This window comes from Labeo rohita, chromosome 25 (genome assembly GCF_022985175.1).
Source record: "Labeo rohita strain BAU-BD-2019 chromosome 25, IGBB_LRoh.1.0, whole genome shotgun sequence".
Taxonomy (NCBI): domain Eukaryota; kingdom Metazoa; phylum Chordata; class Actinopteri; order Cypriniformes; family Cyprinidae; genus Labeo; species Labeo rohita.
In genome coordinates, this window is record NC_066893.1 from 15831690 (window position 1) to 15851138 (window position 19449).

A 19449-nucleotide genomic window follows, 5' to 3' on the forward strand; every position below is an offset into this window, starting at 1 on the left:
TTTTATATTATACATAGTAATGTTTTATTATTATATTAATTATATATATATAATATATATATATATATATATATATATATATATATATGTGTGTAAAGTTTTTAATAGTTATATATATATATATATATATAACTATTAAAAACTTTACACACACATGCAATAATATTTCACAATATTATTTTTGAACGGCAGTTTGTATCTATCTATATATTTCTATATCTATCTATCTATATATATATATATATATATACAAATGTATATTAGATATATTACATATATAACTATTATGAACTATTAAGGATTATATATAATTATATAATAATATTTATTATAATATATGGCTGATGATCCAGTAATAACAGGATATCTGAATCATCTGAATCTGATGACTCAGCATTGTTGTTCTCTTCAAAATTTGTTCAGGTTTGGTGATGACTCACTCAACAGCATTAAAAGTGAGTCATTAAAAGTGAGTGAACAAAAATTTTAAAAGCAACACAGCACTAAGAAACACTTGAAGAAACAGTTGAATCTCTGACCAAGAATGCTACATGATGTGGTTTAACAGATGCACTGGAATGAGCAGTAAAAACCCCAGCCGGGGGGTAGAAGGCATTCCTTTATAGTGGTATTACAAAAGTGTTGATGTTATGCTGGTGGAGGGCAGGCCACAAAAGCCATTGAGGATGTGGTAGGTTAAAGGTCATAAAATTACAATATCAGCTTGATCGGCACAAAGTGAGGAACACCCACTGTTTGCAATTAAAAGCCAGCAGATAAATGGACCTCACACTGACGCAGGGTTAACCTCAGCGTGTTCAGAGGGGAAAGATGGCGCCAAAAATGGGGCTTGTCAATCATTGTGCATTGACAGTTTTCTCTGCCGTCAGTCTCTTCCAACAAACTAAATGAAAGCATGTGATTTATGCTGTCATATCCAAAGCTGAGTGCTCTTCTCAGGATCTTTCAGGATCTAAAGCAACAGGTACAATGTCTGAAAGGGACAGTTCAACCAAAAATGAGATTTCTATCATCATCTACTCACTCTACTTACATTGCAGTATTTTTCTAAGACATATGGCTTCAAAAACTTGGAATATAGTGCATGTGTTTTATATTATAGTAGCAGTGTAATTTTTTTTTATTTAATTTTTTTAATTTAGTCTATTAACTTCGGTCTTAGTCCCATGTTAAATGTACTTTTTAGTCTTTATCATATTTAGTCAACATCATCCTGTTTTTGTTTAGTCGAGTTTTAGTCAACTGAATGTCTGAGCATTTTAGTCTAGTTTTAGTCAATGAAAACTTAGTCTCATTTTAAACTGATACAAATTATTTATGCAATCACAATAATGGTTGTCATTTGAGAAATTTATTTTTACATTTCAGGTATTACACTTTCGCCAATAAGCACAAATCAACAGAATGTGGACTCATCCACATGCTTTATTTTACCTCATCTAGTGTACTGATTTATTATAGGCTATATAATATTTAAATTAGGGATTTAAATCATTCCAACTGATGTTTCCATTGATGTTTCTCTATGAAAAAAAGAGCGGTTGAGTAAGTGCATTCATTCAGCGACCACAACTGCAAACAATATAGCTGAGATCTTGTGACAGGACAGCATGGAAGCCCGTGTCCGCCACTGAACAAATTTTTTTTTTAAAAAAGGTTGCAAATCTGGCTTATCAGAATTGTGAGATATAAACTTGCAATTGCATGTTATAAAGAATTCTGAGATATAAGCTCACAGTTCTGAGAATAAAGTCACAATTGCAATAAATAAACTCGCAACTGCAAGAAAAAGTCAGAATTGTGAGATAAAAACAATGCAAGAAAAAAGTCAGAATCAGAATTGCAAGACAAACTCACAATCGCAAGCAAAAAAGTCAGAATTGTAAGATAAAAACAATGGCAAGAAAAAAAGCCTTCAGAGATAAAACCTCGTAATTGTGAGGAAAAAAGTCAGATCTGAGAGACATAAACTCGCAATTGTGAAAAAAAAGTCAGAATTGCGATATATATAAAAATTTCAGAAAAGGTCAGAATTGTGAGATAAAAACTTGTAATTTGTGAGAAAAGTCTGAATTGTGAGAAAAAAGTCAGAACTGAGAGATAAACTCGCAATTGCGAGAAAAAAAAGTCAGAATTGCAATATATATTAAAAAAAGTCAGAAAAGGTCAGAATTGCAAGATAAAAACTTGCAATTGCAAGAAAAAAGTCAGAATAGCGAGAAATAATTGCAAAAAAAGTCAGAATTGAGAGATAAAAACAATTGCGAGGAAAAAAGTCAGATCTGAGAGATATAAACTCACAATTGTGAAAAAAAAATCAGAATTGCGATATATATTTACAAAAAAGTCAGAAAAGGTCAGAATTGGGGAGATAAAAACTCGCAATTACGAAAAAAAAGAGTCAGAAATGAAAGGTATAAACTCGCAATTGTGAAATAAGTCAGAATTGCGATACATATAAAAAAGTCAGAAAAGGTCAGAATTGTATGATAAAAACTTGTAATTTGCAAGAAAAGTCTGAATTGTTAGAAAAAATTCAGAACTGAGAGATAAACTTGCAATTGCAAGAAAAAAAGTCAGAATTGCGAGAAAAAAATTCGTAAAAATTATGAGAAAAAGAGTCAGAAATGAAATTATAAACTTGCAATTGTGAAAAACAGTCAGAATTGAGATATAAATAAAAAAAGTCAGAAAAGGTCAGAATTGCAAGATAAAAAAACTCACATTTGCGAGAAAAATCCGAATTGTGAGAAAAAACCAAGAGATAATCTCGCAATTGCAAGAAAAAAATTCAGAATTGCGAATATATATTTAAAAAAAGTACGAAAAGGTCAGAATGACAAAAACTCAACACAATTCTGACTTTATTTCTCAGAATTGCAACTTTATTTCTCAGAATTGTGAGTTTATATCTCGCAATTCTGAATTTATAATTTGCAACTGTGAGTCTGTATCACAATTCTGAGAAGAAAAATCTGAATTGTGAGATAAAAAGTCACAATTACCTTTTTTTTTTTTTTTTAATGTTTTATTCAGTAGCAGAAATGGCTTCCAAAGAACACAGACAGGCTGAATGACACTTTCAATTTAGCTCAACACAGAGATGGCTAAACTTTAGCTTACTTGTTTGCCTTTGTTTCCAGATCATCATCAGCACTTCCGCAATGAAGAGCGAGTGCATGCTCGTGGTTGCCAGATTGCACAAATTAAGCAAAACGCTGGCAGAAAATGTATCATTTTAACACAGAAGCTCTGATCTGGGAATTTAAACTTGTGATATCTGGCAAACGCACACTTGAAAGCTCACACAGCAGAGGCACGTACAGCAGTCTGCAATAGCATTTTGTCTCCTTTTTATGAAAGAGGTTTTGGTAAAGTTTTTAATTTTACAACACATTTTAGTCTCGACAATACTGAATGCTGATGCAGTCACAGTCACCGCTTGCTGACCTTACTGTCGTCTCGTCATCGTCTCGTTTTAGTCACGGGAAGCTTTAATACATTGAATGCAGTATACAAAACGATTCTGTGTGCTGTAGGGAACGAAATGTTGATTTGGAACGACATTAAGGTGAGTAAATGATGACGGAAGTTTCATTTTTGGGTGAACGATCCTTTTAAGGTGTGAACACAGTAAAATGGCTAATACTGCAGCATTAGCTCTTTCCTAATATGAACCACCTGTGGCTTTCTGGGCAACCCTATTTGTTCTTTGTTTTGATTTCAGATAAAACTAACGCCAGTCTCCATTCTCCATGCCATGTCTGTCTGAGGAGAGTTTAGACTGTATGGGTCACTGAAGAGTAAGTGTGCCATCAGAAGTGAGACACGTGGTTCACTCACTTTGGCAATCATCCTGTCGACTAAAATATCTCTGAGAAAAGTGATGAAATTTGATCAAATAATATGGTTCACCTCACAAATCTTTGAAAAACTTTGAGCATTTCAAATGACCCACATGTATCAGGGTGTCGGTCTCTGGGTGTGAACCCCAAACCCAAACCTTTGGGACAATGGCTCTGCCGCCCTGCCAGGCCTGATGGATGACTCTGAGGTCTCGGGCTGCTATTAGAATCACAATGGCCCGAAATGAACAATACAAAGACTTTCTGCAGGAGGTCTATGACTAAGAAATGATGAGTCTAAACTGAGACTGCAATATTCATGATTTCCATGAGCATCATAGAGATCAACAATTCATCGGTAGGTTTATATTAAAACAATAAAGAACAGAACAGAACGATAATAGATATAATTTTCAATAATATTAAAACCACAAACACAGGCTTGAAATAATTCATTTATTTTGCATAAAAATGTATTAAAGCATCTCTAATGTATAGTATGTTATATGAGAATTATATATTTCTGTATTTTTGTTTGTTGTTTATTGCTTTTATATATTTATCATCGAGTTTTGTGACAGTTTATTATTATTATTATTATTATAGAAAATAAAAATAACATCAGCAACAACAATAATAGTTGTGATAATAATAAAAAATATAGTTCATTGTTACCAATGTTTTTAATAACATTGGTATAAAACATCAACAACAACTAAAATAATTGTAATAATAATAAAATATATATTATACTTAAACGTTATTATAATATAAAATACTGTTTAATTTAATAATACAAATAAACAAAATTAATAACATTATGTTTTATAAACATAAAATAATTATTATATTAATAATAATAAAAAATATATTATAGTTAAATGTTATAATACAAAAAAAACTAAATTTAATTTAATACTACTAATAAAAATAAACAAAATTAATATTATATTTTATAAACATAAAATGTGTTATAATAACTATTTAATATTTAGTGATTACTGTATAAAATGACAACAATAATTGTTATAATAATAAAAAATATATTTATAGTTTATTGTTATTTTCATATAAACAACTAGATTTAATTTAATAATAATAAAAATAAATTAAATTAATAATATTATATTTTATAAACAAAATGTGTTATAATATTTTTTTAATATTTAAAAATTATGGTATAAAACATCAACAATAATAATAATAATAATAATTATTATTATTATTATTATTATTATTTTAATAATAATAATAAAAAAATATATTATAGATATTTTCATTAACATATAAAAGACCGAAATGTCATTTAATAATAATACAAATAAAATCAATTAAAATATAAACTCAAATAATATATTTTAAGAAACATAAAATGTGTTATAATAGATATTAAATATTTCATGACAATGGATAACAACAATAATATAATCAGGTATAACATAATCAACAACAATAATAACTGTAATAATAAAAATATATAATAGTTATCATAAAAAATAAATTTAATTGAATAATAATATAAATACACTCAGTTAATAATATTATATTTGATAAACATAAAATGTGTTATAATAACTATTTAATATTTAATGAATAGAGTACAAAACATCAACAACAATAACTGTAATAATAATTAAAATTATATTATATTTAACTGTTATTATCATATACAAACATAAATTGAATTTAATAATAATAAAGAAAATAAACTAAATTAATAATATTACATTTTATAAAATATATTACAGTAACTGTTTAATATTTAATGATTATGGTATAATTTATATTTAATAAATTACAATTATATATTTATGTGTAATTGAAAACACAAGTATTTGACAGGTCAGTTAACAACTATGCATCATATTGCAACAATTTACCAAAAACATAAAATATACCAAAAGCATCACCTCAGTCATTTAAACTTTTTTCAGTTTGGAAATAGCTGAACTGAGTGTTTTGGTGTCCACCTTTCTGAACAACTTTGATCCAAACACTACACACAGCTACACGTGCAGAAGTTTGATTGGGATAAATCAAGGTATTCTGACTTGACTGTCACTCCATTGTCCAGCCACGCTAACAGACTCATCATCTACCTGCTCATTTAGTGCGCGAGCATGAGCGGTGAGGAACGACAAAATGCCATATGGTTATAAGTAAAGGTCAGCCTCCAAAAGCAGATGGTGGTCTGAACAATCCCCTCTCTGGGAGTCAGTCAGCTTAAACTGATACGATCTGCAGGCTCAATGCAGGTGTTTCCCTGAGAGCAGGACCGAGGGGTGCGGCCAGCTTTCCCCCTGCCAGATAAAGCCATTCACACACACACACACACACACTTATGTGCACACACATGCCTGCTACCATCTGATTAGAGTTAGCCAGCTGTCCTCTGTGACGGGTAGAGCCCGTAACACGATGACACCCCTCCGTCCGCAAACCATTTTCAGAGGGAGGGTCTGAGAGGAAATTCAAGGCCAGATGGCAAGAGACCGTGACGGACAGTCTTTTCTTTTCCAGTGGACTCCCCCCCCACACACCCCTCATCCCGCCAAAACGGCTACGATTATTTAGAGAAACCAGTTTGGAGAGGAAAGTCATGGCCATGATCAGATGGACCACAATTATACTTGATAAACTCCAAAACAATCAGGAACAAATATAATATATTCATTGAGCATGGTCATTACTCTGAACGCGCAAGTCAAACTTTATTCATAAAGCACATTTAAAAAACAACAGAAGTTCAACCAAGCACTGTAAAATTAAAGAATAAAAGTTTAACCTTTAGATTTTGTCATAAAAAAAGAGAGGGAAAATATAGTTATTATTATTATTATAACCTGTCACAAAATTCAGCATTAACATTCTACAGAATATAAAAAAAATTATATATATATAAAATGTTAATGTTATTATATTTTATTTTAAAACATAAAATAAAATGCAGTTTATTAAAGAAATGTTTCTTTGTAAGTTTTTATTAAAAAAATAAATAAATAAACAATATAAAATCAATAAAATGGACCATCTCGGAAACAACTAAGCTTTTATTAAAACAAACTAAAAACTAATAAAACAAATAAATAAAATAAAATACAATTATTATTATTATTATTATTATTATTATTATCATTGTTTTTGTTGTTGTTATAAACTGTCCAAAAATTCAGCATGAAAATTCTTTAAAATCAAATTTAAAATGAAATTTAAATAAAAAAAATATTTTTTTTTTATTACATGTTTCTGGTCATTTTGTGTGCAATTTATCAAAGAAATGTTTCACTTTTATAAATAAAACAAAATAAAACAAAATAAAGTAAAATACAAATAAAATACAAATAAAATGCACCATCTCTAAAACAACTAAGCTTTTATAAAAAAAAACTAAGAAAAAAATAAAATAAAATATTTCTCTTTATAAGCTTTTATTAAAATAAAACAAAATAAGAAATAAAATAAAATAATAAAATAAAATAATAATAATTATTATTATAACATGTCACAAAATTCAGCATGAATATTCCTGAGAATCAAATTTAAAGTGAAAATTAAATTTTAAAAAATATATATTTTTATTATGTTTCTTTCTGTGTGCACTTTATCAAAGAAATTGTAAAATCGCATTTATACAAATAAATAAATAAATATAATAAAATGTTTATCAAAGAAATATTTCTCTTTGTATGTTTTTATAAACACAAATAATAATAATAATAATAATAATAATAATAATAATAATAATAATAATAATAAAATGAAATACACCATCTCCGAAATAACTAAGGTTTTTTAAAAATAAATAAGATAAAATAAATAAATAAATATTTATTTAATTAAACAAATGTTTCTCTTTGTAATCTTTCATTAAAATTAAATAAATTAATAACATAAAATAAAATCTGAAATCACATCTGAAACAACCAAGGTTTTATATAAATAAAATAATAAATAAAATAAAATAAAACAAAACAAAACAAAACAAAATAAAATAAAACAACAAAACAAAACAAAACAAAATAAAATAAAATAAAATAAAAATGCACCATCTCTGAAACAACTAAGCTTTTATAAAAATCAAATCAAATCAAATAACTTTCCTCTTTGGATGACATCTCCAAGGCTGCTCAGGTTTCAACCAATGGAGGCCACAAGTTAAAATCAAGTCCTGCTCTAAATTTATTCTCTTTAAATGTTGTTTTGCTCAGCAACACAAATGTAACATGGATTCTGAATGAGTTCACTGTCAAACAGAAGGAAGCACAGGAACTAAGGAAGCGCTTGTACTGCCTCTGCTATTCTGGAGTCACAGTAAACCGCTCACTGCAGTACGCTTGATGTTAAAAGCCCTGAAAGTGTGTACACAAACGAAAGTCCACTACTGAAAGAGCTGTAGAACACTGAAAGCTTCTCTTCCTGTGATAGAAAAGGAACTGGAAACACAGAGTGGAAGGACTTAGTTTGGAGCTGTTTTCTTTAATGGGAGCAATTAAGCATGCTTCCTGTGTGTGCGCAAGGGAGAAAGAGTGTGTGTGTGTGGACATGCAAGTGAGCACAAGTGTGCTTGTCTGACTGTGTCCTAACATGGTGCGCTGGCTGGAAACATCACACCAGCCCGCTGGAAATCACACGTGGAAAATCCAAACAACCCCAAATGACCTCTCGCTCACTCCCACTCAAACTCTACCTCGCTTTCTCCCTCATTTAGCTTTGCTTGATAAAGTTGCTGTGTGCAAACGTCATGAAAGGAAAGTTAAACTTCAGTTTGTTCATCTGCCAGGATAAACTTGAAAACCAAATGAAGTTTAGATTGAAGACTTGAATAACAAAGGCACACTGAATGAGCTAATGTGTATTTAAATGTGATGATCACTCAAAATAAGATGTGTGGTTTCAATTAGACTATTTTTAATAATGAGGACTTTTGTATGTGTAGCAACATGACAAAATGTTTTGGAGTTGAAGTCTTATTCACATGCAACTTTTTCCACCATTGTGGTATGTACAGTTTTACAGTAAGTGCCATGGAAAAAGCAAACTAGGGAAGCACGACTAATCAAAATAAATCTGAAAGCGTGATGTGAATTAGTACAACTGTCAAAACACAAAGGCTGCTATATAATTAGATCATTTTCAGAGTAAAAAATGTTTCAGTGTGTTCATTTACACATTAGATGCTCGGTTTCCAGTAAATGCTGCTAAAACAAAATTATTATTATTATTATTACTATTATTATATTACTAATAATATAACAAACTAAAATTAAATTAAAAGCAGCTTATCAAAGAAATGTTTCTCTTTGTAAACTTTTATAAAAATAAAATAAAATAAAATAGTTTATCAAAGAAATGTTTCTCTTTGTAAGCTTTTATAAAAATAAAATAAAATAAAATGCTTTTAGTGTAAAATTATTTTTATCATCTTATTACCAATACTACTATTATAAACTAAACTAAACTAAAATAATACGAAAATAATAAAATGCAATTTATCAATAAATGTTTCTCTTTGTAAGCTTTTATAAAAAAAAAAAAAAAAAAAAAAAAAAAAAAACAGTTTAATCAAATAAATCCCTCTTTGTAAGCTTTTATAACATTAAAAAATGCTTTTAGTATAAAAGTATTATTATTATTATTATTATTATTATTATTATTATGTTACTAATAATATAATAAACTAAAATAAAATTAAAAGCAGTTAAATCAAATAAATGTTTCTCTTTGGAAGCTTTTATAAAATTAAAATAAAATAAAATGCTTTTAGTATAAAATTATTATTATCTTCTTATTACCAATACTACTATTATAAAATAAACTAAACTAAAATAAAAAAAAATGTAATTTATCAATAAATGTTTCTCTTTGTAAGCTTTTATAACATTAAAATAAAAACATAAATAAAATGCTTTTAGTATAGAATTATTATTATTATTACTACTGTTATTACATTACTAATAATAATAAACTAAAATAAAATTAAAAGCAGTTTATCAAAGAAATGTTTCTCTTTGGAAACTTTTATAAAATTAAAATAAAATAAATAAAATAAAATGCTTTTAGTATAAAATTATTATTATCATCTTATTACCAAGACTACCATTATAAAATAAACTAAAATAATAAAATACACTAATAAAATAAAATGCCGTTTAGCAAAGAAATGTTTTTCTGTAAGCTTTCATAAAAAATAAAAAAAAATATATATATAAAAAAAAAAAAAAAATAAATAAAATAAAATGCTTTTTTGTCCCAGAGTGGCTCTGTTCCCAGTAAATGCTGCTAAAATAAAATTCTTATTATTATTTTATTACTAATACTATTATTATAAAATAAACTAAAAAAAAAAAAAAATGCAGTTTATCAAAGAAATGTTTCTCTTTGTAAGTTCTTATAAATAAAATAAAATATAAAATAAAACAAAACAAAATAAAATAAAATAAATAATAAAATAAAACATGGATGACATACTAGAGGTTGTTCCAGTTTCTAATAATAATAATTATAATAAACTTTATTAAATTGCATTTTGAAATCATAATAAAAAAGTCTAGTCAAATAACATCACCTCTAAATCATTCTCATTTCACTCATTTTATCATCCATCAAGTAAAAATCGTACATACATTGCTTAGAAAAGCAATAGCACACGTCTCAGCAAGCTGCACAATTTGAAGTGTTATTCGTACATAAAATTACAACGTTTAAGGCTTTAAAAAAGAAAGAGTGTATAGTTATTCTTCTCTTAACTGACAACAAATAAGTATTTGTTCTTTTAAAAGACGTCAAAAACCATTCATAAAAAAGACCAGTTAAAAAAAAAAGTGCAGAAAAGACTCAAATTCACTAATGAGGAACAAACGTGTTTTTTTTTTTAACACAGCCACCACCGAGCAACAATAACAAGTATAATGCGGCTCAAGGACTCTCTGTAACATGATATCAGTGTCTGTTTCAATCACTCATCCGTCTCAAACAGTTGAGAGGTGTGAGGATGAAGCATGCTGTGTCCTGTCTCCTAACTGGCTCTCAGTGAGGTAACATCCAGACCTCTCACACCTATCAAAGCCAAATGAGAACATTAATGCGCCTCAGACGGGACTCGTTTCTCGTGTCCATACGCTCTTCCGGGAGTCCGTACCTCCTTGCACGAAGCCCCTTTTTCAAATTCACACGGCCTCCCTTGAGAAACATGATTAAACTCTGGACCTCAGGGAAAGAAAATGGACAAAATTACTCCTTGGCCCCATTTTAAGCAACACAAAAGAAGCAATGCGCAGGTTTAAAGTGGGAATATACATAGCTCTTTCGCAGACCTTGAAAAGTAAAGACTTTTTTTAAAAACGCCCCACATCCAAGGACCTCCTCTGGAGCACAATACAGCCCTAAACACAAAAGCAATGTCCTGTGTGATTTTACGAACGCTTCTTTCAGACAACACCTGTTTCCCACCTGAATCTCCCACCTGAATCCCTCCTTTCCATCAAACCGCATCTCACATTGACAAACTTCCTGTTCCTTTATTGTTATGTAAGAACGTCTTTCTGTGTGACTCTAAACATGCCCGTAGGTGGAGGTGTGGCGCTTTGTCATTCAGAACCGGCATTTTGTAAGGGTTTAAAACATAATCGCTTATTTAAGTACAGTGAGTAAGCACTTATGAGTGTATTACAAGTGTAATTTACAGTAACACCATCTCATTTTATCATTTTAAAACTATTTTAATAATGATTTTTAATCACAAGGGGATAAAAATCAAATACGACAGCAATACAAGTACAGTCACTAAACATGTACTGTCCAATCCAAAATAATTATAATTATAAATATATATATATATATATATATAAAAAAAAAATAATAATAATTATGAATAATTAAATATATATATAAATAAATAAATAAATATTTTATTTTCTAAACCTACTGGACATTATATAATTAATTGTGAATATTTAAATGAAACAATAAAACAATAAATAAATGACTAAAACAAACAAATTATTCTAAAACTACTGGACATTATATAATTAATTATGTAGAAATAAATGAATGAATGAATGAATAAATGAATAAAACTACTAGACATTATATAATTAATTACGAATAATTAAATACAATAAATAAATAAAATGTATTCTAAACCTACCGGACATTATATAATTAATTATGAATAATTAAATACTACATTAAAAAAATAAAAATAAAATAAACAAACAAATACATCTTATTCTAAAACTACTGGACATTACACAATTGTTAATTATTTATTTATTAATAACAACAATTAATTAATTAAATATTAAATAAAACAATAAATAAATAAATAAATCAATAAATAAATGACTAAAAAAATATACTAAACCTACTGGACATTATATAATTAATTGTAAATAATTAAATACAAACATAAATAAATAAATGAAACAATATAAATGAATGACTAAATAAATAAATAAATGTATTTATTCTAAAAATGCATTATATAATTATGAATAATTAAATACAACAATAAAAAAGATAAATAAATACGACAACACAAATCAATAAATTAATTAATTAATTCTAAACCTACTAGACATTATATAATTAATTATGATTAAATAAATAAACAAATAAATAAAAAAATAATTTATTCTAAAACTATTGGACATTACATAATTATGAATAATTTAAATACATAAATAAATAAGTATTATAAACCTACTGGACAGTATATAATTAACTATGAATAATTAAATACAATCATAAATAAATAAATTTATTCTAAAATTAATGGACATTATATAATTATGAATAATTAAATACAACAATAAATACATAAATGAATAAACACATTTTATTTTTAAAAAATTCTGCATTTTACTAACCTCAATTTATTCATAAGAATTGCTAGTTTGTCCAAATAAAAAGAGATGCAAAAAGGAAAAAAATATAGTCAACGCATTCAATATCAGATTTTTCATTGATTTAAATTAACATGCATGTCCATTGCTTGTCTTTCATCTTTGAAAATAATAAAAAAAAATACTTTAAGAAAAGAGTGAGGGTTTGTTTTGTGTTGTTGGATTGCCTTGTCGTGTACTTCTGCCGATGGCAGAGACTCAACAGCATACTAGTTAGCCAGAACAGAATGACGATAACTCCCATAACCGCTAGTTTCCCCTGCGGAACATGATGTAGCCCAAACTGGCACTAGAGTCTCAGAGCGGGTCTGTTATCCTATTGTTAAAGACACAGCTTAAAATCACAGTATTTCCAATCCTCCAAGGCACACATTATGTTCACAAAGCCCATTGCTGCCTGAGCACACCAGTCTATTCATTATTTTACACTCACAATTTGCCATTACGAAATGCAGAAAGACATGTCGCTTCAAGGTAAAATTAGGAACGATTCAGCCTCTGTTTGCATGAATAGAGCAGCACACAAAATGTCCTTTAAATTAAATTAAATAAAAGGTATTTTGCACTTTAAACAACCCCAGCAAGCACAAATACGACACTGAAATGTCCCTCAAAAAGGATAGCAACTAAATAGCATTCATTTTAGGCTGTGCATTTATTTACAAACATACGATAAACACTTAAAGCAGATTCACATATATATTTCAAGTCGTAAAAACATACAGTTGAGGTCAAACATTTACATACACCTTGCAGAAACTGCAAAATGTTTATTTTATCAAAAAGAGGGATCATACAAAATGCATGTAATTTTTTTTTTAGTACTGACCTGAATAAGATATTTCACATAAAAGATGTTTACATATAGTCAACAAGAGAAAATAATAGTTACATTTATAAAAATGATCCCGTTCAAAAGTTTACATCCCCTTGATTCTTAATACTGTGTTGTTACCTTAATGATCCACAGCTGTGTTTTTTTTTTTTTTTTCGTTTATTGATAGTTGTTCATGAGTCCCTTGTTTGTCCTGAACAGTTAAACTGCCCGCTGTTCTGCAGAAAAATCCTTCAGGTCCAACAAATTCTTTTGTTTTTCAGCATTTTTGTATATTTGAATTTGAACATTTTGCAGATTCTGCAAGATGCATGTAAACTTTTGACTTTAACTGTATGCTAAATATGCTAAATGTTGAACATCTGACAGTAAATACATCAAAAATGAAATTTTCAGAATTAAAATAGGTGCACATGTGCAAATCAGGGGTAATACACAGTGTGGCTATTTATAAAATAGTAAAATAAAATTTACAAAATGATAATTGATTGAATAAGTTTATTATACAAGAAGAAAGAGAGTATTGACATCAAAAACTGGCATAGCTATGAGACAACGCTCAACTGTACTGTTTAGCAGTCATTATACTAGGGCAATATTATTTCCAGGATGTGGAAAATGCAGATGGAATCACAGAATCCAGTCATAAAAACAGAATTTAATGTATAACACTGAATGTCACGGAATTTGCCAAATTTTAAATGGATAAATCAAAAGTAGCTCAGTAAACTTTAAACAAAACGCGACATTGACTAGTGTCTCTGAATATTCAGCTGCAAAAATACTATTTAAATATGAATCCTGCATGTTCTGTGTGAATAAATGGTCTTCAGGCTCTGCTGCCTCAAAATGTGAGTACATGAACACATAAACATAATCTTCATGAGCATTTTACCATTTGTTTTGAGAAAAACTATCATCATATCATATAAAATCTAAAACTTCAAAGCAACAATAACAAAATAAGTTCGGTTTAACTTGAAGAAATTGTGACAGAAATATATTACTTAATGAATGATAGTACTTATTATTATTAAAACATCATATTATTTTACACAATATTTCAGAAAAAAAGTAAAATAATAATAATTTTTTATAAAAGCAATTAATTAAAGATGCTTTTGATTACTTCATTAAAATAAATCCACTAAAATGGAATCTAGAAAATTGGAATTTGGCAAAAAATAAAACTGAATAAAAAAAAACAAAAAAAACAATCATAAGGCCTTAATAATGTAATTTTACCTAAACCTTTAATAAATTGTTGTTAAATATTGTAAGTTTCAAGATTTCAAGTTTTAAAAAAAAATAAAGAAAATGGATTTCACTACATACTAAAATATATTTGCTCACAGAATGGCCAAGTATGTTAGTTATGCTTTGAAAAATGAAACAATGCATTGCTTAAGTGCAGGTGGATATGGATGTCGGAATATAAAACACTTGAGAAATATTAATTGGCTGAGATTATGTTAAGTCCTCACAGTATATCCCCTCAGAAGTGAAACCAGTGTGATTAGATCTTTCTTTCACCGAACCCAGCGGGGGACTGTCAAATCTACTTATGGCATGCTTTCTCTGCCTAAAATAAGTACTAGCAAAGCAGAGCCAAGTGGTTTATGATATCAGAGTCGACAGAGAGAGCAAAAAGAGAAGTATCACGCAACAATCAGCCAAATTTACACTAAACACGCCTGTGAGAGGAAAAACAAGTGTTTTGTTCACCTGTGAAACCACACGGCGGCCTCCACAGTGTTTCATGCCATCTATAGCAAAAACTTGAAATCTGGCTCGAGTCCAGTTTTCGTGCCTCTGTGAGGCTAAAGAGCCCCCTCAGGTAAACAGTGAGATAAGCTGAACCACGACACAAGGAAAAAAAACTACATATTGTTTTGAAATGAAAGGCGGTTGCTATAGGGACGGCTGCTAATTAACCACACAGCGCTGGCAGACCTGGAGAGCGGCAGGACTGGGGACCGAGATCTTGACTTGTATGGATCTATGATGGGTGCGCTCAGATAAATTAAACCTCAAACAGTTGCTATGGACGATGAAATAACGAAGGTGACAGCAAGTGCGAGGCTAAGGAATGTTACACGGAAGGAGGTGTAGGAGGTGACAGGTTTGCCTCAGCGACCCAAGAAACCCCCCACCAACACAAGCCAATTTATCTAGAAGGAAATGCCTGAAGGAAAAAACGACAGTGGTCATGGGAACAAACAGGTGTCTGTTGGGGAAGAAATGTCCTTTTTGGCATTCAATTAACTTCGTGAAACTTTGTAAAATAAGGTTTAATTTGTTTACATTAGTTAAAACACTAACAATGAGCCTAACCTTCATGTTCATTTATAATAAGATGTTAAAAAGCATGTTTAAGCATAAAAAAAATGCTGATAATGCACATTTTATTACATTTTAGAAATTATGTAAAATAATAATAAATATAAATATAGCTGTAAGCAGTGATTACCGGGGTTCAAGCGCTTTAAAGAATTTAAGCAAATATGGGAAAATACATTAAATATTGTCTGTAACCACCTAAATCAATGACTGAAAAAAAGCATTTTTAGCAAATACAGGTCATTTGCCATAGAATTATGATGTTTTTTAACGTTTATGACTGTTATAGCACCAGCTGTGGTCCGATCACCTTAACACTTTGCATGCTTGTTTAAAATCACCTGTCGCATGTGCTCAGAAGGTTTCATAAAGTTTTGAGTTTTCCTTTACGCTTTATAGGATTTTGGGTACATTTGGAGAGGCCCCTTTTCTAAATAACCCTGTTACAGTTTCCCAAAGGGTACAATTCAACATTTTCTTGATAATTATTAGCCTAGAGAGTCCAGAGAATTGAACTGCAGGGTCTTTCTTTTTCCAGATTGAGTGACAAACCTAGTACTAGTTTGCAAAAGTACACCTTCTCAATCATTTAACAAACGACTTGATTGACAGCAGTGGTTCTAGAGGCAAAGTTGTTTGAAATGAGGAGTTCTATTGTATGATACGAATGTCGTGCGACATACAATTGTTTACGCCCTTGAAAAATTTCAAATTTCTGTTAACCTTGACTAAAAGGTGCTCGAACTTTATCGGCCAATGGTGGCCATGTTTTTTTTAGATATGCAAATGGTTGCATAGTTGTAGCCATTTTTATGTTTTTTGCCTCTTACAGCGCCAGCAAGTGGCCAAGCTCTGCAAATTTTTTTCTGTGATCTCAGATTGAGCTCTTACATAAGTGTTCCAAGTTTGGTGGAAATATCTCATTCTGTTTAGGAGTTATAGGCATTTTACTTAAAGTGGCCCTGGCCCCTTTTGAACGTTTTGGCATTGAAAGTTTGACTTTTTTTGGATAATTATTGATATTCACTCTCCAGAGAATCTTTCTGCACTGGGTTGGTTCTGATCGGGCGAAAAACCTAGGACTAGTTTGCAAAAGTAGGTTTTCCGAAAAATGCAAAATACCTGAAAATTTCGCCAGGCTCACGATTGAATCTGAGGCGTGCGTTTTGTCCGTTGAGGATTTCATACTTTTCAGTCGCTGTGGTCACGTTGTTGGAGCTGTGAATACTACCATCCCTCCATGTTTCAAGTCTCTGCAACTTACTGTTTGGTCTGCACGATTGCTGATCAGTACCCATTTTAACAATTACCAACAAAGGGATAGTTCACCCCAAAAAGAAAATTCTGTCATTAATTACTAGCCCTCATGTCTTTCCAAACCCGTAAGACCTTTGTTTATCTTCGGAAATCAAATTAAGATATTTTTGATGAAATTCAAGAGCTTTCTGACCCTGCATAGACATCAACACAACTGACACGTTCAAGGCCCAGAAAAGTAGTAAGGACACTGTTTAAAAAGTCCATGTGACATCAGTGGTTCATGTTATGAAGCTACGAGAATACTTTTTGTGCGCAAAGAAAAAAAAAAATAACGACTTTATTCAAGAATTTTTTCTCTTCCCTTTCAGTCTTTGACGCGTGTTCGACTGACATGGGTTTGGAACGACATGAGGGTGAACTAACCCTGTAAATACTTTGAAAGCAATGTGTGTTGCTTAGGATTAAAGTGTGTGCCAATTGCAAAAACCTAAATGTTTTAAAAGGACAGGAAACTGGAAAAAGGCAAGAAAATGGCAAAAGGAAATGGCAAGTTGGATTCAAACCTGCATCCCCAGGCGGGCTGCAACCATGAAAAAAAAACTTTCGATAAAGCAATGCTTTTATGACTTATAAGCTTGTCCACTTTTTCCATCATGCATCCGGATTTAACAACTGTTTCAGAGTTGTTCCTAATAAAGACAGCTGGATACAAGTCCGAGCAGAGTGAGGAGGTTTCGTTGTGGACAAGGCCAAGAGCATGTTCAATATCCTAAGAGAAAAGAAAAGCAGTATTCCCGCTTTCCATGACATCACCCCAGCCGGGAGTTTGAGGGAGGCGTGGAGGGGAGGGGGGAAGCTTCGGGGAATGAGGTGGGGGGGATTGGGAGCGCAGCTGGTGTCAGCCGCACGACCATCTGCTCCTAACTAATGGTTCACGCTGACTTTACAACAGAACCCAGGACAGCCAGCCTGCTCCGCCGCCTGGCCCGCTGGAGTCCCGTTTTTCCAGTTTCAGAGGCCCCACGGACCTCATCGCCTCACCCTGAGGACAAACAACTAACAACTTCCCTGAGAACTTTCTGATGAGCCTGTTCCCCGCCAACCTCAACAAACATGATTACGAGGAGTCAAAACAAGCTGTAACAGCAGTCACAACGTTACACAGCTAGTCAAAATAAGTAGGTCTGTTTGTAAAACCTACACATCTGAAGTCAATCTGATGTCAAAGTTGGGTCAATCCATACTTTTGAAAAGGTGGTTTGGTGTATGTGAACTCTGACCGAGTTCTGACTCAGCAATCAAACCAATTGTTGCAGTGTTTTTCAACTCACCATACATTTTCCCCTCATCAGACAGGATGATTTTCCGTCGTCCGCAGGGTGGGTAGATGGCCAGGGCTTCCTGGAAGCTCTGCTCGATGTCAGGGCTCCACACGCCCTCTGCGTCGTTGTCCATGGGCTTATCGGCCGAGTCGCTCATCCTCTCGATATCCTCCCCGGCGCTTTCGCTGCCGCTCCAGCTGCTGGGATCCATGGCAACAGCTGGGATCTCGGAGCCCAAGCCTGGAGAACTCTAGGCGGACTGACCTGGGAAGAGCAACCAATAAAAAACAAGCAAGTTTATTGCTTTTGTTCAAATTTCTGCAAAGAGCTATCTTAAGTCTCTGAAAACACAACAATTCAAGCAGGGTTGAACAGGATAAAGATAAAATTCAACATAGGCTCACTGGAAATATGTGCCTCCATACATTTCTGCAAAACTGAAAACACATACTTGTATGTATGAATCACTGCAGTTTCCAGTTGAACCCTAGAGGTAGTAAAACTCTGACAACTTTTATTCCTTTTCACACAAAGTGATTTACACACAGACTTTTGATTAATAAAGCCTAATTTTCACACAATTACTTGCAGAATATTATGCCTTCAAAACAATTTTAACATCCTGTGCGATTTGAAAACTGATACTTCTGGACGCTGTTGTCACAAACACAACTTCACATGCATGAGTTTTCTAATTCAGTAGGTTACGTGCAGTAAGGTAGGCCGAAATGTATATAGAGGCATGTATTTCCAATGAGCCTGGGTTGCTTAAATTAGGATTATCATATTAATTTATTATGGCATTTCTAATGATACTCCAAGATACGTCAAAGAATATGACAGTATTATGATAATTCTACCATTATGCAGTGCAAAATCATAGTAATTCAGTATATTATTTATAATATAATATTATTATACTA

General features: G+C 30.9%; 1 protein-coding gene across 4 annotated transcripts in view; it reads right to left on the reverse strand.

Moving 5' to 3' along the window:
- tead1a (TEA domain family member 1a) overlaps nt 1-19449 on the reverse strand; it is a 56438-nt gene that overhangs the window by 16857 nt on the left and 20132 nt on the right. For 3 of the 4 annotated variants that reach the window (XM_051099922.1, XM_051099920.1, XM_051099923.1), the window contains one exon: nt 18536-18790. In XM_051099922.1, coding sequence (XP_050955879.1) covers nt 18536-18737 — 202 coding nt within the window. In that variant the 5' untranslated portion in view covers nt 18738-18790. Of the gene's footprint in view, nt 1-18535; nt 18803-19449 lie in introns of all 4 variants that reach the window. The other variant, XM_051099921.1, reaches the window with a different exon arrangement.